This window comes from Thamnophis elegans, chromosome 13, assembly GCF_009769535.1.
Source record: "Thamnophis elegans isolate rThaEle1 chromosome 13, rThaEle1.pri, whole genome shotgun sequence".
Taxonomy (NCBI): Eukaryota; Metazoa; Chordata; class Lepidosauria; order Squamata; family Colubridae; genus Thamnophis; species Thamnophis elegans.
Genome location: NC_045553.1, coordinates 19,745,975 through 19,767,243, shown reverse-complemented (window position 1 = coordinate 19,767,243; position 21,269 = coordinate 19,745,975). Strand labels below are relative to the sequence as shown.

General features: G+C 53.0%; 4 protein-coding genes and 1 long non-coding RNA gene across 9 annotated transcripts; 2 read left to right on the top strand and 3 right to left on the bottom strand.

The window, feature by feature from the left end:
• C13H2orf68 (chromosome 13 C2orf68 homolog) lies at window positions 1-3,460 on the top strand. 2 transcript variants are annotated; one of them, XM_032229881.1, is made up of 4 exons: window positions 1-164; window positions 268-623; window positions 1,005-1,059; window positions 2,322-3,460. In XM_032229881.1, exons 1-4 carry the CDS (start codon window positions 79-81, stop codon window positions 2,434-2,436), a joined length of 612 nt encoding a protein of 203 aa, XP_032085772.1. In that variant the 5' UTR covers window positions 1-78; the 3' UTR covers window positions 2,437-3,460. The 2 variants fall into 2 exon arrangements, with proteins under 2 accessions (XP_032085772.1, XP_032085773.1); XM_032229882.1 differs by lacking the exon at window positions 1,005-1,059 and having other exon boundaries at window positions 9-164; window positions 268-383; window positions 454-623.
• Window positions 3,072-6,011, bottom strand: LOC116517100. 2 transcript variants are annotated; one of them, XR_004256419.1, is made up of 2 exons: window positions 5,860-6,011; window positions 3,072-4,626 (listed from the first exon to the last, which is right to left on the bottom strand). It is a non-coding gene; the product is annotated as an uncharacterized LOC116517100 (long non-coding RNA). The 2 variants fall into 2 exon arrangements; XR_004256418.1 differs by having other exon boundaries at window positions 3,078-5,067.
• A 414-nt stretch (window positions 6,012-6,425) lies between these two features.
• TMEM150A (transmembrane protein 150A) lies at window positions 6,426-14,420 on the top strand. Of its 3 annotated transcripts, XM_032229876.1 has the most exons (9): window positions 6,442-6,550; window positions 7,354-7,538; window positions 7,615-7,705; window positions 10,115-10,162; window positions 10,269-10,355; window positions 10,528-10,595; window positions 12,469-12,596; window positions 13,166-13,343; window positions 13,594-14,420. In XM_032229876.1, the coding sequence occupies exons 4-9, from the start codon at window positions 10,122-10,124 to the stop codon at window positions 13,833-13,835; spliced, it is 744 nt and encodes a 247-aa protein (XP_032085767.1). In that variant the 5' UTR covers window positions 6,442-6,550; window positions 7,354-7,538; window positions 7,615-7,705; window positions 10,115-10,121; the 3' UTR covers window positions 13,836-14,420. The 3 variants fall into 3 exon arrangements, with proteins under 3 accessions (XP_032085765.1, XP_032085766.1, XP_032085767.1); XM_032229874.1 differs by having other exon boundaries at window positions 6,426-6,550; window positions 7,354-7,705; XM_032229875.1 differs by lacking the exon at window positions 7,615-7,705 and having other exon boundaries at window positions 6,438-6,550.
• Window positions 14,421-15,377: 957 nt separating this feature from the next.
• On the bottom strand, window positions 15,378-16,682 carry RNF181 (ring finger protein 181). Its single transcript, XM_032229883.1, has 5 exons — window positions 16,572-16,682; window positions 16,356-16,489; window positions 16,020-16,135; window positions 15,861-15,935; window positions 15,378-15,590 (listed from the first exon to the last, which is right to left on the bottom strand). Exons 1-5 carry the CDS (start codon window positions 16,661-16,663, stop codon window positions 15,531-15,533), a joined length of 477 nt encoding a protein of 158 aa, XP_032085774.1. The 5' UTR covers window positions 16,664-16,682; the 3' UTR covers window positions 15,378-15,530.
• A 433-nt stretch (window positions 16,683-17,115) lies between these two features.
• On the bottom strand, window positions 17,116-21,269 carry VAMP5 (vesicle associated membrane protein 5). Its single transcript, XM_032229884.1, has 3 exons — window positions 21,112-21,269; window positions 17,812-17,949; window positions 17,116-17,330 (listed from the first exon to the last, which is right to left on the bottom strand). Exons 1-3 carry the CDS (start codon window positions 21,112-21,114, stop codon window positions 17,139-17,141), a joined length of 333 nt encoding a protein of 110 aa, XP_032085775.1. The 5' UTR covers window positions 21,115-21,269; the 3' UTR covers window positions 17,116-17,138.

The following is a 21,269-nucleotide window of genomic DNA, read 5'->3' as shown; positions in this document are numbered from 1 at the left end:
CTGTGTGGGCGGGTGGCGCGCGGGGGCCCCCTGGCGGCCGGTGGGGCGAGGCGCCGGGCCTGGCCGGAGCGGGCGCCGATGGACGCTGGGCGCTGCCATCCGGGCGGGCGGCTGGACATGAGCCACGGCTTCGTGCGGCACATCCGGCGCAACCAGATCGCCAGGTGGGGCGGGGGTGGAGTGGGGAGAGGGGCCCCGGGGGTCGGGGGGGGCGCTGAGCTCCCGGGGAGTAGGGGCTGCTCCCACCGGCTCTTCCCTTCCGCGCAGGGACGACTACGACCGGCAAGTCAAGCAGGCCAAGGAGCAGCTGCGGCGGAGACTGACCCCCGCGCCCCCCCGGCCCCGCAGGCCCGACCAGCAGGTCTATCGCGCCGGCCGCAGAGGTGAGTCCAGCGGTGGGAGAAGGGGAGGGAGGGGGTCCCCGAGCCCCCCTGGCGCTTCCCTCCCTTGCAGGCGCGGTCGGAACAGCCCCGGGAGGAGGAGGCGGCGGCGGCGAGGGCGAGTCGGAGGCGGCGAGCGAGAGCAGTTCCAGCAGCCGCGAGCGGCGCCCCCGCGGCCCGGCCCTCTTCTGCCTGGAGTACGAGGCCGACGGCGGCCAGGTCACCTCGGTGGTGGTCTACCAGGTAGGCGGCCGGGCGAGGAGGAGCCGCGGCTCTCCAGCTGCCTCCCCTCCCCCGCTCTTCTGGGGGTGCTGCCGAATCGCCCCCCTTCTTCTGGGCTGGATGGGAAAATGTTTCGTTGGGAGGGGGCTTGTGCTGCTCTCTGGCTGAGGAGGAGCGTCCAGATGCCCTCTGGTCAGCCCCGCTCCAAATCCTGGGTTTTGACCCTTTTATTGCCTCCTCCTCCTTGCTTCTGCGAATTATGCTAAATAACCCAATGGCTTGAATGCTGGGAAAGGCTGCTATTCTCTGGGCAAAATTCAGGGAACTCAATACCAGAAGACAAGGTTGAAATTTTATTTTCATGGCCGCTTTGTGTTTTCAACGCTGCATTGGCTGGAACAGTCCTACCCTCCATGGCGGCCTGGGCATCCTATTCCAGCAGGCTTTGCAAAAATGGGTAATAAATATTAAACAATTCAATAGTTAAATATAATGAATTTTCATCTAGTGAATGGTAAAAGACAATATTTGTAGCTCATGGCTGAGCCCCCCCCCCCCCCAAAACAGACTATTACAACCACATGGCATCAGCGTAGTAGACAGGCCAAATAAAGCCCTCCAGAATCTTCTTAGTAAAGCCAAAGGCCCAGAGCCAACTTGGGGCCTGTCACAACCAGCACCGACCCACCACCAGCAGTGAGGCCTCCGTTGACCTTTCTGCTGGAGGTGAAGGACGCAGCTTTTGAGAGTCACGGATTTTAGGCTGGATTACGGTGATACTGTTGTGGGGCAGCCCTTGAACACAGCAGTGTGATAATGTGGACCTCCCAGGATTCCGCATGCCCAGGTAATTTCACAGGTTGTAGATTGTCTTCCAAACTAAATTCAGGACTTCATGATGGTGAAAAACAGTTGCACTCTCAAACCCCTTTTATAGCGTTGTACTCCCAGTTCTCAGACGGGGTCCTTCTATGGGCCACTCCTCCACACATTCGGCATGGAAGGACTGGCCAATGGGGGAGTCAGCAAGCCCTTTTCTCACTACAATTTAAGAGGAGCATCAAAATACGACTTTCCCTTTTAAAGGCCAGTGCTGTGTATTTTTTAATTTTTAAAGGGAGCTAACTTTGCTGTGTTGTTTCAGTCATCAAGAGAATGGCACAACCATTTTCTAAATTAATATTTTGGAACCAGCTTTCTTTGCATCTGGTTTGAGCCCATTGCTGAACATCTGTCCACCTCTTGGGAGTAGCCATATTAGAAATGGGAGCTTTCAGGCTCTTAGCCAAGAGCCTGTTTAAGGAAACATTTTGACAAAACTGATTCACATAGCTCTGCTGCTACTATATGTATATTATATTTCCTGACAGTAAATGATTTTTTAAACTTTCCATCAAGCTTTTATTATTCTGCTGCTGTATTTGGTTTTTTGCTTTATAAATTAGTCTTGCTTTTAAAAGCAGCAAGCTGGCAGTAAAGCAAGCGAGCTTTATCCGCCTTTTGGTGACCGACACAACTTGAAGTTTACGCCAGTGAGGTTTGATAGCAAAATCATCCATTTTCACGGTTTACTTCTAAAAAGACTGAAAAGTATTTATTAAACTCCCGGAAGCTTTATGAAAGTGTGTTTTATAATTCCAAACGAGATGCTTGGGAACGCTTATGCCTGGCCATCTGAGCAGGGTGCTTCCTAATGGACTCTTATGCTTCTTGGCGCAGGACAATGACCCCAAAGAAGTGGTGGAGAAGGTCAGTGCCCAGAACCAGCTGGAGCCAGCTTTGCACGAGGCCCTTCGGCAACGAGTACAAGATGAATTGGAGAAGCGGCGAGTGAAGCGCTGAGAGCCATTGCAGGGATTGAGAAATGATTTCGGGGAAATGGCGCTGGGCCTGCTTACCAGCACAGGACCGTGCTTGGGGGATCAAGGGTTATGCTGCTCAAGGGTGCCATCGGGAGCAGTGGCAGAAGGAAGCAAATCCCTGCAGTCCATCCTTTGACAGATGTGCCCCAAAAGAAAGCCAGCCAAATGATTGCAGCCCAGACTTGCTGGCTGGCTCTGTATCATAGTGGTCTGCCTCCCTCTTCCCCTCTTGTGAGCATCCAAGTCAAGACCCAGGCAGTGGGAGCAGAGTGGGAGCAGCTGCCTTGCCCAATTTCTCAGGGTCTTGGATTATGCTGAGGGTAGAGGTGGCTGCTGTGAATTAAGTTATTGAAGGGGGCTGCTCCCTTGTTTAGATTTGCAGCTTTTTGGTAGATCAGCCTTGTGCAGAAAGTAGACTGCTGGGCTGATCTAAGGGCTGGGGTGGGGAGGGTGAGAAGAAGCAGGGCTCAGTTTAGCTCTCTTGGAGGCTGTTGCCTCGCCCTCTTCCTGCCAACAAAGGTTCTCAGAAATGGAGCACAGGGTTGTAAATAAAGACTTAGAATCTGCTCTTCCATAATAGTTCTTGGTTACAGGAATTTGTTTTGAATGCTTGTGTAATTCTGTAAAAACCTACCCGACCCCTTTGTTGACTAAACATAGTTGGTGCTTAAAAAGTTGTCCCTGTTCTTCCTGCCCCAGCAATGCAGAGATCCAGAATTGAAGTCTGCTTCTTTGAAAAGGACTTGCAGTTACGTTCTTCTGTAGTTCTGGGAAAGAATTCTATTCAGGAACACACCACACATTGGGTTACAACAAAGCAAATTTAGGTCTTGACCTGTGAAAGATACCAAGACATCACTAATGGCATCTAAAACCCTGAGACTTTTGTCAAAACAGCAGGGTTCTACTCCCATCATCTAGGCATCACACAAATTATTTTTCATTCCAAAATGTGAATGAGAATATAAATATTCAGTTTCCTCCCAGACCATCTAAAGCTCAAAAGAAAAGTTACAAGGCTGGACTCCCAAGGGGCGAACAGAACACTGCTAACACACACACACACTCCCCCCAGAGAGCATCCCTGTCTCCATGCACACCTGCCGTTTGGGGACATGGGCACTGAAAAGGAGCTATAGCGGTATACCCATAACTTGAGTGTCAAGGATCGTGTCCTGTAGCCGCCCCAAATGGGTCTCAACAGCTTTACCCACAACCTGTTGTATTGCCTCATCTTATTCAGTAATCTCACTACCAAGCTGCCTCCCTCAAAGAAGAAACATTTGGGCTAGACTCCTTCCCAGTCACTGATACATTGGAATTTGTCTCTGTATCAAGGTTACAAAAAATTCTAAGGAGCTTAGAGGATCTCCAGAAGGGCAGAATTTGGGCAAAGCCTTCGCGCTTCAAATCAGTCCAGGAAGTCGGATTATTGAGTTCCAGGAATGCCAGTGCCCTGACTGGGAGGTTTCTGGGTCAGGACTTGTTTCCTCCCTTAGTGTCAGCCAGGCCAGGGGGAACCTGGAGCAAAACGGAGTTAAGCAATTTTTTTAAAAGCTCATCCGAGGGGATTGTTTTATTTCATGTTTGTTTATTTACAGAAAGGCCTAAACTCTCACCTTTTAATAAAAGATGTTGGAAAAAATGCTACCACATTCCTTTTTGGGTTTTTTGTTAAAAGCCTCTTCCTGGGCTTTTATTTCTGGGCATCCGAAACAATATAAGGCCCATATTAGGAATCGATTTGGGTACTGTTGACATCTTTTTCTTTTTTGCTCATTTCTGAAATTTTGGAAAAGTCCCAATAACTTTTGCTTGTTTTTTTCCTTTAGTTTCTATCCATCCATTCACATCACTTGATAGAATTTGTTCCTCTGAATCCAGCCACTTAGAATGTGGCACGATTTCCCCCAAATCTTTTATTTGGTTTTGTTTTTCATTATCACCGTTCACTAAAGTGCACCCACAACCGCCTACAATGCATGATTTTGCTCTTTCTTCTAGCCTTTTTGTTCACAATTAAACATACGCCTTCACTTCCATGCAGGTTTTCCTCGCTTTCACTCCACAAGATCCTTCAGATCTGGTGCATCCTTTAATGTCAGTTTCCAGAGATACAATATGTTCATTGCCTTCCTTTGTCACTTCATGCTGTTTGTCACCTAATTTTACATACAAAGATGCAACCTGTCTTATGCCACAAGACATAACAGGCCCACAAGTATTTTAAAGTTCCGGGTATATCATTTCCCACTAATTGTAGAGAAACAACTTTGGATTGTAATGGCTGCCTGAGGGCCCATCTTTTCCCAAGAGTTTCTACCCACCCAATCTCTCTGGTCCAACAGATTGGCCAGGCTGCAGATCCCATCGGCTGAGTGGGGGAAAGCAGAGCAAAGGGGCTTTTTCTACTCTGGACCCTGCCTGATGGAATATGCCCCCCATTAGAACAGCTAAGGGGCCCTGCTGGCCCTTCGGGAGACTTCAGAGACCCTGGAGCTCAGAAGGTGAGAAGGCCCAGTTCTTTCTCTGCACTATTCAGGGATGAGACGTCAGGGCTGCGCTGTGGGAAGTTATCATCCAGCCCTCTTCCAGGAAATATCCTAGGAAATATTGAAAAGGCAGAATATTTCTCTGGATGTGAAAAGAAAGAAACATGTTTTAAAAGACAGAATAGCTGCCTGTAGTTTCCTGCTTTGTCAATGGGCCATTAAGAAGGCCAAGCTAGTCCCTTTTACATAATAAAGACTTCTCCACTGCAGCCCAAGGGGGGATGGGAGTAAAGGCATGATAATATTGGCCCTTTACTCAACTGACCACATGGCATCTGAGAACTCAACTAAACCTGGATTCAAAACACAGCCCAGAGAGTTGCCCCTGCATGGCCCTATGGGAGTCTGACAACCAATCAGAATACATTTTTTACCCAGGAACAGGAAACAGGTGGGACTGAACAGGTTATAAAAAGCCTAGCAAGCCCCTTCCTCAGCCTTTCTCTTCTTCTTCACCAACAATGAAGCATGGATTCACCTTCAGGGCTCAAGCCATGTGGTCCTCTCCACCATTAAAACTATCAAAGCAGCCTCCATGTCTCCAGTGTCTTTTTCCCCACTTGGAGCCGAACCCAGGACATTTCTTTCATCAGCACTTTAGGCTTATTTTATGGATCTTTTTTATTTTTTTAATGTATTTTACCTTGTTTTATAGTTTTACAACTGGAAGCCCCCCAAAGTCCCACGATTGAGTTGGGGGGGGGGCAGAAACAAACCATCTTTTAGCACATTTTGACCCGGTGCAGTTGGAAAGCGCCCGCCTCCCAACGAGCAGCGGCGCCCTTGACTGGGCGATAGGACCCGGGGGGGAACAGCTTGGGACCTCCCCCTCCTCCAACCTACCTTATTCGGGGGGGGGAGTGACTCCGAGTCCCCCTACAAGGAGACCTGGTGCCGGCTTGGTTCTGCTGGGCCGGTCCGTGGGGGAGGCTCCTTCCCGGACATCCTCGGGGCTGCCGCGGCCCATCCTCCCCTTGCTCGAAGCCGAAAGTGCCCTAAGTCCATCCAAGAGGCTGAGAGCTCCCTGTCCCCCTCCGGGTAAAGTCCGAGGGAGCGGAAGGCGAAGGGCTGGACAGCCATTTATTGAACAAACCCCGCAGCCCCTCAGGACGCCCCGGCGGCAGAGCGCAGGCGCAATCCCCCACCGAGGCCATTGTCCCCAGCCGAGCGGGCCGGCAGCTCCGCCGGCGCCTCCACGGTCCGTCAGCCGAGGCCGCTTCACTATGCCCGAGCGCGGCGCTTCCCGAAAGCCGCCGCCTGGCGAAGAAGGGCGGCCCGAGCGCCGCCGGCTTCGGCCCCGAGGCTGCCGCCCGAGCTCGGGCTCCGTGCCAACCAAGAGCCCCTCCGGAGCCCCCCGACGGCCCACGCTCGGCACCCAAGCGGCGGCCGGGAGAACGGCGGCGGCTCCTCCCAGCTCGCCCCGCGCGCGCCCCCTCCCCGCCGGCTGCAGCCCGGGCCCCGCCTGGTCAGCTGGGCGGCCGGCCGGGAGAGCGGCCTCCAACGCTCCGTCCGGCAGGGGCGGCGGCGGCGAGCGGTAAGGGAAGCGAGCCCGGGACGGCATCCCTGCCTGCCTCCTCCGAGAGCCGCCTTGCGGGACGGGCAGCCTCCCCCGTCGCCGCCGCGCCCTTGCCTCCCGCCCATGCGGAGCTTCTGCCGGCGGGGCGCCTCCGGCGTCGGGGCCGACGGAATTGGCGGGGCCTGGCGCTGGGGCGGCAGCGGGGATCCTGCCGAAGGGGCCTGGGGGACGCGGGCCGAGCGACGGGGCCGTTCGGGACGGCTCGGCCTAGGCGAGGCCGGCTCCTCCTTCCCTTTTTCGGGGCCGGCAGGGTGGAGCGCCGAGATTGGCAGGGCCGCGGGAAGAGGCAGCCGTTCCGGTCCTCTCTTTCGGCCTCGGTCGTTTCAGAAAGCCGCCCCGCCTCTCCGGCTCCTCTGGGAAGCCGCCTTCAGCTGGGGGCCTCCTGCGCCTTCTCCCTCCCTGCCTGGCTATTTCTCTGCCTTTTGCCCATTTTTCCTCCGGGATGGGCCTCCTCACTGCCTCCTGTCCGTCGTTCTCGGGCCCTCCGTGCACCAAATCCAATCCCTTAATGATCCATGGCCTCCATTGGGTTTTCTCTGGGAGGAGAAGCGAAAGGTCTTCAGAGAAAAAGCAGAAAGCCCACTTGCCTCTTGAAAAAGCCCCTTTGGAAAGACCAGGGCCTGGAGGATGGAGGAGCTCCTCCTCCCTAGACCTTGGCCTGAGGGGATGGGGGAGGCGCTTGGGGAGGCTTCTTGAAGGGAGGCCGGTAGAATCCCTGGCAGGGCTGATCTGACCCCCTTTTTCTCCCGCTTCTCTTCCAGGAGGTACTTTGGATGGTTCCCGCTGGAGGCTTTGGGCTATAGCTGGGTCCCCCTCCCACCCCTCCCACCCCTTCTCCTCTCTCCCCCCCCCTCTTAAGGGCCGCCCTTCTGCACCCACTAATGACTGCGTGGATCATCCTCCCTATCAGCCTCTCTACCTTCTCCATCACTGGAATATGGATTGTGTAAGAGCTGTTGTGAATTGTGGCTGGGTCACACAGGAGGGATGGAGTCTCCAGCGTGCTTTGTTTCCTCCTGCAGAGAAGCATCGGGCTCCTCTGCTATTCCCTGAGCTGCAGGGCTGCATCAGCAGTTCCCTTGCACACCTGCTGGCCGGATTCTTTCCCAAGAGGTGACTTAGCAAAAGTGTTGCCAAATCATGACCTGCAGTCATGAAGGAACATGGTGGTTCTGTGGTTTTCTGCCTTTTGAACGAGTTGGTACTGAATGTGCTGGAGACCATAAAGAGACCAAAGCCAGATTAGCGTAGCTCATGTCCGTGTCTCCTCTATGTAGGGAGTAGCCACTCTGTTTGTGGCTACTTCCTTTTCCTGCCCCAGCAGCCTCAAGGCCTGGCTTAGCCAGAGCTTCCTTGGATGGTCCCACACTTTCTGTGGGCCAGGTTGCCTAATATCCCTCACCTGTCCACATTAAGGCTACATTTATTCTGATGCTCTTGAGGGTAGGTGAGTACAATGGTTTTTGGGCTGGCCCAGCCCTGCAAGAGGGTTAAAGCCCTTTTAAGTATTGTTACTGATTTTTTAGTGAAGAAATATTTTTAAAAAGATAAAAAGATATGTGAAATTTGAACTCATAAAAGATTTTCTGGACCATTAAGTTCTTGTTGTGGCTCTTTGTAAATTAATTGCAATCATATCTGAAATAAACTTGAAGTTTTACACTAATTCATCTGTGGGGGGAAACATTGTAAATGCATCCTTGTCTCTTTTTGTTTTAAGTCACTACTAAACATTTACACTGGATGTCAGGAACCCTAATCCTGAGGCTCTTATTACATCAGTTGCCAAAATACAAATGGCAAGAAATAACTTATATTTCAAAAAATGAGGCTCAACTTTGGGGGTCTAAAGTTGCAATCCACCCAGTAAATGGTTTGTGTTTCTGTCTTGCACATCCCGTCTAGCCATCAGCTTGAAAGGGCTCCCTAGCACTAACTGCCTAGTTTTCTACAGTAGGTCAGCCAAGATCAGCAAGGTGAGACAGATAACTCCCATTTCAATTTATTTGGCATCGGTTATTTCAAAGCTGGTCAAAAATGTTTGCATTGATGTAATTGATGTGGACAGCATGGGCTAGGAAAAACAAAACAGTGCATAGGTTTGGTGTTGGTTGCCATCCAGAAGACCTTCATGGCTTTGGGGTGCTCCACAACTCTACATTTGGGAGGCAAAATGCAGAATTGATGAAACCAAATGATGCAAGCCCAGTAGAGAACTTTGTGGTGATTACAGCAACAGGTTTTTTTTAAAGACATTTTTATTTTTAGACAGACAAAACATAAAACGTAAAACCATCTTATAGTTGCATACAGTGTTTGGTTGGTTACAAAACTTTTGTGCAACCTCTCCATAATCCTCACTTACAATTTATATAAAATCTCATATTATCAATGTAGTATATATGTATAAGTTATTATCATTGTTAATCATTTATTTGACTATAACTATTATTACTTCATTTTATGTGAGATATTCTAAATTTTGAATTAATTTATATTATGGCATTTCATTACATCATCCAGCAACAGGTTTTTTAAAGCATTTCCTCTGGACCCAAGTTTCAAGTGGACCAAGCCCAAAATCTTTAGTGGGACATCTTGGGCAGAACCTGAATGTGGAACCTTTTATTGTTAACCTGCATGTTCAAAGGATTAACCTGGCAAACCTAAGCAACCAAAGTTGGCTGTGGGGTGTCAGGCAAAGGCCATGTTGGTATCTGGTCTCCTGGAGGCGGCTTGGAAAGCATGTGGTGATGGCTTCAGTGTTCATTCCAGTTGGACCGGTTTTCTGAGCAAATGGGCCAACTCAGTTGAGCTGAAATTCCTTTAAGGTCTTGTGGGTTTCCTGGAAGTTCCCTGTAGCTCATTTTTCAGGGATAGAGGCAGTGGTGGGATTCAGCCGGTCTGCACCACTTCTTGAGAACTGGTTGTTAACTTTCTGAGCAGTTTGGTGAAGTGGCTGTTAGAAGAAATCATTAGGGCAGAGAAGTGGTTGTTAAATTATTTGAATCCCACCACTGGATAGAGGTTTCCAGTCGCTAGATAATGCGTTCTACTGGATCTTGCCTATTTAACCTTAGTGGGCCTACAGGGAAAGACTGGTGAACAGTGCCTAGATGGGCAGTTGCAGGTGAACGAGAGTCGTGCCCTAATCGTGGCCATTTTTTGTAACCTTCAGTCTGGCTAAACTGGCTTTTGGGAAGCGAAAGTGGTTTCTTCTAAACACGTTGTGGGCCTGGTTATGTGAACCACTTGTGATTTCCTTCCCCCAAGGAGGCCTCTGCTGGGAACCTGGATTCTCTGCTTTTCAGTGGGATTTAAAGATATACTGGGGGAATGAAAGGAGTTTGTTCAACTGATTTGATTGGTTGAGTACCTTGAGAAATCAGCTGGAAAGCCGAGAGAGAGAGAGAGACTAATACAGATTTCCATAAACATTAGGAAACTGCAGTGTTTATTTTCAGGCTTACCCAATTATTGCTGCCTTACCATCTATTTTGTTCCATTTTGCTGCTTTTCTAGCTATGCCATGGCAGTCATGAACCACCATGTGTGTCCTGTTGAGAACTGGTGAGTTGTGCTGGAAAGAGGGAGAGCAGTGGGGAAAAGGAGGGCACGGGCTCCCCCTTTCCTGGAACATCTCAGAATGCCGCTTAATCTATCCAAATGGCTGCAGGTCATACAACGAGTCTTGTTCTGCTGATTCTACCAAGCACGGTTACCCCAAAAGTTGCTGCACTTTGGAAGATGTCCCTTTGATCAGGTGAGATGGAAAGAAGCTAGTGGAGGATGAGCAGATGGCTGTATCTGCTGCTCTAGATGCGGCCTTGTGAAATGGTGCCAGGCAGTTCCCCAATTGGGCAGTTTCAAAGCAAGTGTGCAGGACGAGGTGCTGGTTTTCCATCTTATGCTAATGCTCTTTTCTTTCCCTACAGTAAATGTGGCACTTACCCTCCTGAAAGTTGTCTCTTCAGCCTTATTGGGAACATTGGAGCTTTCTTGGGTAAGCATTCATTTCCCTCTTTCCCGTTTCATTAGTGAGGGAAGAAGCCGGTGGCAGGATGGCCACTGCCCACTTGCCACTCAGTGAGCAATTGCTGATGCCAGGCAGCAAGACTTTCCAGGATAAAAATTATGCCCTTAATTCAGTCATCTTGGCATACTGGCGGCTTCCTGAAGGTCAGCAAGGTCAGGGCTGTGCAGGAAGCAGATGAGGGAACATCAGGTATCTCCTCTTCATCAGGTAAGCTTTCCAAGTACCTCCTCCTCTGCGGCTGTCCCGTTCCCCCCCAGGAACGGTTTCCTCAAAGTCTTTGCCAAAAGGCAGTGCCCAGAATTGGACACAACACTCTGGATTTGCATTACAATAACTTCTCTTAAGCGTGACATTGTGTCTATTGATGCAGCCTACATTGGCCTTTGCTCTTTTTGCCCTGTGTCACACTGCTGGCTCATGTCCAAGTTTTGATTGATCAAGATACTCAGATTCCTTTGACACGTACTGCGAAAAAACGTTGAGGCTCTAGAAAGAGTGCAGAGAAGAGCAGAGAAGATGATTAGTGGCTCGGAGGCTAAAACATACAATGAACAGTTGCAGGAATTGGCTAGTCTAATGAAGAGAAGGTCCAGGGGAGACAGGATGGCAGTCTTCCAGTGTTTGAGGGGTTGCCACAGAGAGGAGGGGGTCACACTATGTTCCAAAGCACCTGAAGGCCAGACAAGGAATAATGGATGGAAATTGACCAAGGAGAGATTCAGCCTAGAAATAAGGATAAGTGAGAACAATCAACCAATGAAACTGAAATTGCCTTCAGAAGTAGTGGGTGCTTCAACATTGAAAACTTTCAAGAAGAGACTGGACTGCCATCTGTCAGAAATGGTGAATGTTCTCCTGCTTGGGTGGGGGGGTTGGACTAGATGACCTATAAGGTTCCTTCCAACTGATATTCTGTTAAATATGCTGTTTTAAAGGCAGAGACATTGGTTTGATTTGGTCTATTGCTTGTGCCTGCATGATGTTGAATTCCAGGATGACATGGCCTCTCTCCCCCAACGTTCCTGGAACTTCAACCCCTTCTATCACTTCATCTGTTAGTAGGAATACAGTCTAGTATAGCTACCCTCTAGTTTCGCTCCTCTACCTTTTGGATGGGAGGCTTTATGCACTGAAGTGATGGTTACCTAGTTAGCTAAACTGACCTGTCAGAGAAGGCTGAGTTGACTTGGCATGGCTTACAAACGTCCCCTTTGGAGAGAAGACCAGGGGAAAGTAGAAATTGAGGCACTCTGCTCGGTTCCTGCTACCTGCTGATTGAACCTGTTCTCCAAGCTCAAGTCTGTGACTTTTGTAACCGACACGGCCCCCAAATCCCCTTTGTTTTGTTTTTAAAGTCTCTCTAACAGCTCAGGTTCTCCTCGTTCTTTAGTCTGTCTGCAGGTCTCCAAATGACATGATTTGCTAGCATTGTTCCTCGATTATACCCACCTTCTATTTCCTAGACATGTTGCTGGCAACCTATAGTTCAAACGCCCCCTTTGTGCACCCACATCCTTCTCGAAGTCCCTCGCCCCATTTATCTTTTCACTGGAATGTTGAGCTCATTGGAATTCAGGATCATAAAACCTGCAGTGTTGTTTTTTGCATGGCCTAGTTTTGACAACATGCCAAGTTTCAGTTTGTCCTGATAGGTCAGCCAGCTAGCTTCATGTAACGCATTCAGACTTAAGATGGCGGGCTTGGTTTTGGCTGCCATGTTGTGCATGTCCCTGTGGACTTTTGTCCTTGGGAAGGCCACTCCCCAGAGAGCCCAGCACTGTTGCTCTGCTTTGCCTGCTGGGTTTGATGCACCTCTCTCTCTCCCTCTCCCCCCTCCCAGTGGCCATCATCTGCTTCCTGCGCTACGGGCAACTCCTGGAGCAAAGACAGGCCTCTGGGGTGAACACAGCAGCCCTCGTCACCGGTTGCACCAATGCGGCTGGCCTGGTGGTGGTTGGAAATTTCCAGGTTGGTTGAGAGCTCTATCTGCAAGGTCAGGGTGGCTATGGGCTGCCTTTGCTTCCTGGCCCTGGGGGGCCTCTCTGGTGGCTCTTGGGCCTTTGTGGAGCAGAGAGAAGCACAGGGCAGATAAGTTCCCATTCTTCAACAAAAGCTTGAGCAGGGACCTCCTTCGGCTTGAAGATGGCAATTGTTGCCACTGTAATAAGAGCCAGAGCCGGTCTGGTTCATCCCACAAGGGAAGCTTTTGCAAACGCAGAGGAGCTGCCAGAAAGTTGCCTAGCCTAAACTCCTCTTTAGCCAGGCCATTCTGCGTTGCCAGGGCAAAGTGGAGGTGCCAGTTGGGTTAGCCCTTCGACCTAGTGCTGTGTTAGTCGTGTTGATGTTGCAAGAGGTTTTTCTTCCCTGAGAGGCAACAGCTGCTTTTTGCCTCAGTGGCTTCATTGGAGCCAGACTCTTCCTGGACATGAAGCCGCCACTTCAGCCCTTGTCGGAGTGGCCTAATGGGCTGCTGAGGCAAAGCTGGCTCCTAGAGACCCAAGAGGAACCATCCTATTTGGGCTTCCCGCTGCCTCCAGGTGGATTATGCCAAATCTCTTCACTACATTGGAGCTGGCGTTGCCTTCCCAGCCGGCCTGCTTTTCGTCTGCCTCCAGTGCTTCCTCTCCTATCACACGGCCGTTTCTGCCCTGGACTTCTGGATGGCCCATCTACGTGTTTTCCTCTCCACCATGGCCTTCATCTCTCTTGTCCTCAGTATCCTTTTCTAGGTCATCCTGCTGGTTAGGAGAGGCCGAGAGCTCCCTTGTCCCGTTTCTCCTCCAAGTGAGTCCCTGCCCACCCCTTCCGCTCCCCTGCTGTCTCAGAAGCCGCCCCTCCCCCATGCAGAAGAGCTCTGTCCTGCCCAGTCCCTGGGATCGGCACCACCCTCGGCTTCCTTGCTTGGGCACCTGGCATCCCCCGGGCAAGGCCATCTTCTCCCGACCTTCCCTTGACTCCACTCCAGGTGGCATCTTCTTCATCTACCAGAGCTTCCTCCTGCAGCACCTGGCTGCCATCTGCGAGTGGGTCTTCGTTATTGACATTCTCGTTTTCTACGGAACCTTTAGCTACGAGTTTGGTGCCATCTCCAACGAGACCCTGGTGGCTGTCCTGCAGCACTCTGGCGGCCGAGGCTGCAAGTCGCCCGGTAGCAGCAGCACCTCCACCCACCTGAACTGCCACCCGGAGAGCATTCCCATGATCTGAGTGGTAGGAGAGAGGGCAGGCGCACCCCACCTCCTCCGCTGCTCTGGCAGGCGGCCTTAAGTCTTCAGGCCATTTTTATACCAGGATTGTTTTTTTAAAGAGCCTGTTGCTGCCCAGCCTTTCTGCGAAATGTTCATTTTCCAAGTCTCCAGAGAAGTTCCCAGGGCCTCTTTGCCCAGCCTCTGCGCAAAGACACCTTGAAGCCTTTCTCTGCTGAATCTCTCGCCGCCCTTCAGGGAGTGCCTCCAAGCCAAGTGTGCTCTTGTGTGTGTTGGGGTACCCGAGAACCTGGGTTCCTCTGGCAAAAGTTGTGCCTCACTGCCACCTCGTCTTTTTCCCAGGCAAGTGTTACTTAATCTGTAGAAGCAAATTATGTGGGGATGCCCCCTGTGCTGGTGGGGATACTTACCCCTCCTCTTGTGAAGAAAAGTATGCGAAAGAGAGTACCTCCATCCTTTTCACATACATACACACACACACACACCATCATACAGAGTTCATTTCTTCAGCCCCGGATAAAGTGGTTTGATATTTTGTAGAACTTTTTTGTATATTTACATATATAAAAGAGCCATCAGAGGAAGACTGCTGTGTGGTGTATAAGGGTGTTTCTGTAGGTTTTTTTTTGGGTGGGGGGAGGACTTCGCTTGCTACAAACCCCCAGAGCAGCAGAAAGCCACGTGACGTTTGCCTCCAGGACTCTTCTTGCAGACTTTGCCTACTCCAAAAGTTGGCTCAATATCTGGGCAGGGCACACATACTTTTGCCCAGAAAAACATCCTGTCTTGGTGCCCTAAATTAATGGTGAAATTCCTCCTGCTGCCCGTATTGGATTCTGAGTTGGGCAGCAGAATCATTCCTTGTTCTGCGAAGTTAGAAGGGTTGTAAGAGAGAGAAAAGTGCTGCTGATATAAGATGGTCCATAAGGTTGGTAAAAGTGCTACAACCTGCTCCTCTCTGGACCACGATGGTCTTGGGCATCTCCAGATCAGCTGACCAGGCCAAGAGAAACTCCTCTGGAGGGACCCTGAAGAACCCCACCCATTGCCCTCAATTAAGCCAGATGTCAGGTTAATTAAGAGGTAGCCAAATCAACATCTCTGCAATGCAGTTTAATTAACAAGCAGGTCTTGGGGAAAGGAGGCTTCCCGATCCTGGGAATTGCATAAGGTGTATACTCTATACTAGAGTACTCTATACTCTATTTTGTAGAGTATGATGTATTTTAACATTTTGTTTTTATGTTTATTATATTTTCTAGATAGATGGCCGTTCACAAGGTTTTTCTCCTTGGCAGCTTGCCTTCTCCCCTCCACCTCCCCAAATGACAGCTCACCTGGTACAGCTTTCAGGGAGAAGCTGCAGCTGAATTTCTAGCCTGCAGCCAGTTGGGAGAATTCATAGGGCTGGGGGGGAGGTAAGGAGAGGAAGTGGGAAAGAGGAGGAGAAACCCACTGAATGCTCTTGTTTTTTGCCCCCAGCCCACTTGAGGAGGGGTATTCCCCTCCTCTCTGTCCCAACAAGGCCAAAAGGACCCCAGCCTTGGAAATAAAGCCTTGGGCTATTTTTATTTGTCAAAAATCCCTCTGAGCTCTGCTGAGTTGAGTTCTTGCTTAGAAAAAGCACTGAGAAGGGGTGGGGCTTTTGTGCCCCCCCCCTTGCAGGGGATCGTCCGTGCCGCGGGCCGGGCGGGGCTCACGTGTACATGGCGCCATGCAGATACTCCAGCCGGTACACTTGCTGCTCCTTGCGGACCTTCGGGAGGGAAAGGGAGACATTCGGCCTATTGAGCCCCAATTGCAGCGCAGCCCCCATCCCGGGACTCGCGGCAGAAAGAAGCGGGCAGCCGCGGCCGCCTCCCCGCTTCCTGCTGAGCCAAAAGGGGAAGACCCGCAGAGGGAGGGGCGAGAGAGGCGGAAAGTCCTCTCCAAGCTCAGTGCCCTTCCCCGCCCCGAAAGCCTCTCCCCAGCCGCTCCCCCCCCGCCCCTCCTGGCAGGCCCAAAAGAGCTGCCCCCCCCCCCTCACCTTCTCCTGCTTGTACTCCTCGTACTCTGGGTCCTCGGTGGGCAGCTCGTGGCGGCAGAGCGGGCAGGAGTTGGTCTGGGCGGGAGAGAGGGCTCAGTGCCTGCCCGGGAGTCTGCCTCCCACTCACCCTCCCTCCCTCCCGGCCTGCTCGCCTCTCACCTTTCCGAGCCAGGGGAGGAGGCAGCCGGCGTGGAAGAGGTGCTGGCAGGGCATCTGCCTGGCCGCCTCCTCCGCCTCGAATTCCAGCAGGCACACCGGGCACCGGAGCCCCTTCGCTGAGCGCCGGCCGGGCAGGAGCGAGAAACAAGAGCGCGTCACACCGGCTGCATCGCCTCCCCCTCCCCCCTCCGCCCGGAAGCCCGCAGGGAAAGGCCAGGAGCCGCCCCGGAGAGGAGCCGCCGACTTCGGCCCCGGCCTCCGCCGCTGCTCTCTGGAAGCCTCGCCGGCAGGAACCACCCCCGCCCCTCTCCCCCCCCGCGAGAGCCCCCGGCCCACCTGCCTGCGCGGCGCCGACCCGCACCTCGGGCAGCCCCTCCACGGCGCTGCGAGCGGCTGGCGGCGGGAGCCGGTGATCCCAGTCTCCGCTCTGCAGGGCGCCCACGTCGATCTCCAGCCCGTGGAAGAGGGACCTGCAGGCGGGGAAGGGGACAGTCAGCCCGGGGAAACCTCGGCCAAGTGGCGCCCACCGTCCCTCCTGACCTCCCTCCTGACCTGGCCAGCTCCAGCAGGGCGTGGCGTGGCGGCAGCGGGTCCCCCGTCGGGGCTCCGGGCTCGCAGTCGTGCTCCTCGAAGTAGGACGCCATGGCCGGGACGGAGGCAGGCCCCGCCCCGCGCCCTCATTGGACGGCGCCCCGGCAGACGGGCGGCCCTCCGGCATCTCTCCCGCCCCGTCCAGCCTCCCATTTGTAACTGATCTGATGGCGGGATGCCGGCCATCGCCGCCACCTAAGCCGGACGGACGTTTCCCCTCCGCGGAGGACGGGCTCCCGAGGCCCTCCGAAGGCGCCCGTTGCAACCGAGGGACCAGTCCGCCGGCAACGAGGCGGGGGGGGGGGAGGGCTCCTGCTTGCTGAAGCTCCGTCCGGCGGAGAGCTAAGCCGGATCGCCCACGTCTAGCAGGCAGGGGGGCTTCCCCAGTCAAAGAAGCGGAGCAGCTGGGGCGTTTGAGGCGGCAATGCAGCTCCCAGGCACTCAGACTGCCCCCCCCACAGGAGACACCCCCCCCCCAATTACTCTAATGCTGAAACTCCTTTAAGGCAGTTCTGGAGTGTGGGCAGATCAGTCACCCCCAGCGCTGATCTGTGCTGGAGCCTCCTGGTTCCCAGATCCAGAGAGAGTGAAGTAGAGAATGGCTGAGACGATGAGCAGGATAATCCCCACAACCACTGCCACCAGGATGATCTTGAACTTCACGTTCTCCCAGCGTTTCTTCTGGGCCAGAGTCTTAGTTGTCCTGGTGAAAGTACAACTCTAAAAAAAACCAATTGGAGACTATTGCAATCTCATTCTGGTGAATTCAGAGAGTCCTCAATTTATAGCAGTTTGTTTTGAAATTACAACAGTACTGGAAAAAGTGACTTTTCAACACTTAATCCTGCTGCAAAATCCCCATGAACACATAAGCATCCAAACTAGAATTCAGGAAGCAAATGTTGAAGTGAGAACAATTAATCAATAAACTCTGCCTCCAGACGTTGTGGGTGCTCTTAGGCTAGAGGTTTTAAGGATTGAAATGAGTGGGTGCCTTCCTGCCTGCTCAAGCCACGGGTTGGACTAGAAGACTTCAGGGGCCCCTTCCAATCTTGTTCTAGGTTCCTTGGGCCTGACCCCACTGAAATTCCAACTGGCAAGTAGTCCCAGGTGGTTGTCCAGCTGCCCTTGCAAGGCTCTGAATGAAGAACTTGCTGGTCATCCTGTCTGCCCCACCCAGTCCCCACATCACCTTCCATACCTGTTTAAGAAGCTCATCAGCCCTGTCATCCAGCTCGCTAAGCTTGCCCTCACGGTCCAGTACCCTGGTGTAGTTCTGTAGCATGATTTCTGTCACCTCCTCAGCCGCCTGCTGGCATTGCTGCAGCTGGTTCTCACTCTGCAGAAGGAGACAGGTTGGTAATAGGTGGGATTGGGGCTCATTTCCCCAGCTTGGTACAAGAAGAAATTCCTTGCAACACAAGGAGGAAGGGCCAGTTGCCCAGTGCCAGGGAGGCTCAGGTGAATTAGGTGGAAAGCCCCTTTTCACACCAGTGAGATGTCCCTTGACTGTCTTCTCTGATGCCAATGAGACTCACCAGAGAGCAGCCAGGTGTGCTCAGGATGCCTGTGAGGCACTTTGGCATCCCCAGGTGAGCATTCCAGGCATGCTCCAGAATGCACCTTTCTCTGCAAAGAAAAACTGCTGGAGGGCCAGCCATGTGCCTCTTCCTTAAGTAGAAGATGAGCAAGGGCAAACATTCTAGCCACATTTCTTATTGATTTATTGTATTTACCTTTCCCTTAGAGCGCTCCAGGTATCGCACATTTAACATTTGGGAGCCAGTTTGATCTAGTGGTTAGTGCACCAGGGTAGAAAGCACGAGACTGTGAGTTCAAGTTCCTCATGAGCCATGAAAGCCGGCTGGGTGACTGACTCAGCCTGCCCCACTTCACAGGGTTGTTGTAGGGAAAATAGGAGGAAGGTGTGTCGGATAAATTCTCTGCCTTGAGTTGTTTGTAAAAATAACAAAGGTGTGATATAAATGAATGAATGAATAAATAAATGAAACATTTCTTTCCTCACTATCTATTTGTCCTTACAATAAATTTAAAAGAACGGTTTACGATGGTCCAGAGTATTCCAGTAAAACACATGGCTTACTGGAAATCAGAATGCCAAACTTTCTTCCTTCCTGGTGGCAGGAGAAGGGGCCCCCACTCTCCGATCCCTGGCAATGCAGATGAACTGTCCCCCTAATGGTCCCGGAGCCACAGCCGGCCATTGCTCTTCCCTTCACTCTGTCCTGGCGCTCCCTCTGAAAACCCTCTTTATCCACACAGCCGCCTGTCTTGTTGCAAACACCCATCAAGATTTACTGGTTGCCTGTGACGGACACTCTCCCTGGACTCTGGGAAGAAAGAAGAACACAGCCTTCTCTAGCATTGGTCACTTGACACCCTGCCTTTCCTAAGTCTTCCTCGGCAGCAGGTGGACAGGAGCCAGGAAGAGAGGGGCTGTCAAGCCAAGGCTGAAGTGCAGCAGGAGAGAAGATGACGCAGGACAGTCTGTGAGGCCTGGAGCTGGCCTGGGGCCTGGGGCTTTCCAAGGAAAAGAACTTTGGCTGGCAGCATGCCTCCCCCCCTCCATTTATCCAAGTTGATTTGAGCAAGATTTAACATTGTTTTGTGATCTCCTTTTGTGCTGCCTAGCAGAGAATGCGATTTCCAAGTCTCTTGAAGTGCAGGAATCCTTGACAGAAGCGCTTCAAATATTCCTCCTGGAAACCAGTGTCCTTGTTCCGAAGGAAAGGCCAACTCCTCGCGCCGGAGGCAAAGAAAGCCCTGGGGAGAGCCTGCCAGGAAGCAGCTTCCTGAGGGCAGGGGAGATTAACTGGAAGGCAGTCAGATGCCTCCTTAGAGGACTTGGAGGGAGGAAGCTACTGGGCAGCAGAGAAGCAGCAGCCTTGAGAGCTTCACTTCTGAAAACAGCAGGGGGGCGGGGGAAGGGAGGCTCATGGCAGGGAAGCCGCTCTCTTTTCCTGCCTTCCCTCCTTGGCTGGACAGGCTTCCTTCCCTAGAAATGGGCCAGAGGTGGTTCCACGGGGCACCATCCCTGAGTGGTGGACAAGCAGGCGGTGGACAAGCAGTGCCGACTGGTATCGCAATTGTCCAGACTGGAAGAATGGAAGGAATATGATCACTCATTTAATTCAACCTGAAGTTGCAGCTGGGAGGGCTCTTTCCTGGAGCAGTGCCTCTGGGTTGTCTGCCGGAGCAGGGCTGGGAGGGGGGGGGGCTCCAGAGCCAATCCAGAGCAAGGAGAGCCAAAGATCCCAGGACTCGATCATCAATAAAGTCCTGGGAGAGACCTGGACCAGGTCATGGCTTTGCCCTTCAGCGCTAACCCATCCAGACAACCTGCATCCTCTCTCCCTCTCTCCCCAACTGAGCTCTCACTGCAGTGGAGTCAATAGTGATGCCTGCCTGAGATCCACAGCTGCCTTGGATGGTTTTGGAGCAGGGCCTGGGTCCCCATTGTTTTCCTGCACATGATTGGGGTGGCAGGCAGGAAGGGTAGGCAGCCTGCACCCACCAGGTGTCCAACAACTTCATTAGGAGACCACCAATGGGGCTGATTCAAGAGCACCAAGTGGCCTCTTGAGCGATGTGTTTTGACTTCAAATTGCAAGGGAAGGGGGGGCAGTAGCAAAAACAGGGGGGGGGGGCAGAACCAATAGATGATACAAAAGTCATTTAAAGTAATGATAGTGGACATACATTGAAACATTATTTAATTCGAGCAGGCAGATTTGCTGGGAGTGGAGTTTGGGGCTTCAGGATGAACTCCGGAAAGGGGGCTGAGCTCCGCATTTGGGCATCGCCTCTTTTCTTGCCCCACATCTTCCTTCCCACGGCGGCCGGGAGGGGGGCAGAGTTTCTCGGGGGTTGCGGGTCTGTTTGCGGCGGAGGAAGCGAAAGGCCGCCCTACCTCCCCCAGACAGCAGCTTCTCGGAAAGGCGCTTACTCGCCCGGGCTTTCCGCCCTCCGAAGGCGTCGGGGAGTTTCCCCAGCAGCGGCTTGGGAAGGAGCCACTTCTGCGCCTTGGGCAGCTCTAAGCCCGGACCGAGCGGCCTGCAGGGCTCCAACGGCAAGGCCAGCCGGACCGCCCCGTCTAGGAAGGCCGCCGCTGCCGGAGCATCGCAAGCGCCACGCCCCGAACTTCCAGAGGCGGAGGCGGCCTTTGCACCGCTCTCTGGACCGGCTGACGGCCACCCTTCCCCTGCGGCCGGCCTGGAGCGGGCAGGCAGAGGCAGCCGCGACTGAGAAGCTCCAAGGGCGGCAACAGGTTCTCCGCCCGACGGCCTCTGCACATCCCCGGACCGCCCCTTCGGCCGGGGAGCCGGAACGCCCCAAGGACGCCGGAAAGTCCCGTGGAGCCCGCGCCAGTCACCGGTCCTGAGCTGCCTCCAGGAAGCCGGGCGCGGAAGGACGAGGTTGCGCTTCGCCCCCGGCCCAGGAGCCCGCCCGGCTCATAAGAGGTAGCGGTCGAAGCACTTACCATGGCCGGCGCTGGGAGCTGCAGCGGCGGCGCCTCCACCCGGGCCGGGTCCTCCGGGAGCAGTCCGAGCAGCGTCCTCTGGCCGGCCGGGGGCGAGCGTAGGCGGGCCCCGCTGCTGCTTGGCAGCTCGCCGCCCTCGCACCGCCCTCCAGGGCCCT

Bases quoted from the DNA above. Each gene is read 5' to 3' on its own strand.
- C13H2orf68 (XM_032229881.1), top strand. From the start codon at position 79: ATGGACGCTGGGCGCTGCCATCCGGGCGGGCGGCTGGACATGAGCCAC. The intron at 624-1,004 runs GTAGGCGGCCGG...TGGCTGGAACAG, and splicing joins CCTCGGTGGTGGTCTACCAG to TCCTACCCTCCATGGCGGCC. The intron at 1,060-2,321 runs GTAATAAATATT...TTCTTGGCGCAG, and splicing joins AGCAGGCTTTGCAAAAATGG to GACAATGACCCCAAAGAAGT.
- RNF181 (XM_032229883.1), bottom strand. From the start codon at position 16,663: ATGGCGTCCTACTTCGAGGAGCACGACTGCGAGCCCGGAGCCCCGACG. The intron at 16,136-16,355 runs GTGGGCCGGGGG...GCCGGCGCTCAG, and splicing joins GGTCGGCGCCGCGCAGGCAG to CGAAGGGGCTCCGGTGCCCG. The intron at 15,591-15,860 runs GTGAGGGGGGGG...TCCCTCCCGAAG, and splicing joins AGGAGTACAAGCAGGAGAAG to GTCCGCAAGGAGCAGCAAGT.
- VAMP5 (XM_032229884.1), bottom strand. The intron at 17,331-17,811 runs GTATGGAAGGTG...GGTTTTTTTTAG, and splicing joins CTGATGAGCTTCTTAAACAG to AGTTGTACTTTCACCAGGAC.
- TMEM150A (XM_032229874.1), top strand. From the start codon at position 7,530: ATGGATTGTGTAAGAGCTGTTGTGAATTGTGGCTGGGTCACACAGGAG. The intron at 10,596-12,468 runs GTAAGCATTCAT...CCCCCCTCCCAG, and splicing joins GAACATTGGAGCTTTCTTGG to TGGCCATCATCTGCTTCCTG. The intron at 13,344-13,593 runs GTATCCTTTTCT...ACTCCACTCCAG, and splicing joins CTTCATCTCTCTTGTCCTCA to GTGGCATCTTCTTCATCTAC.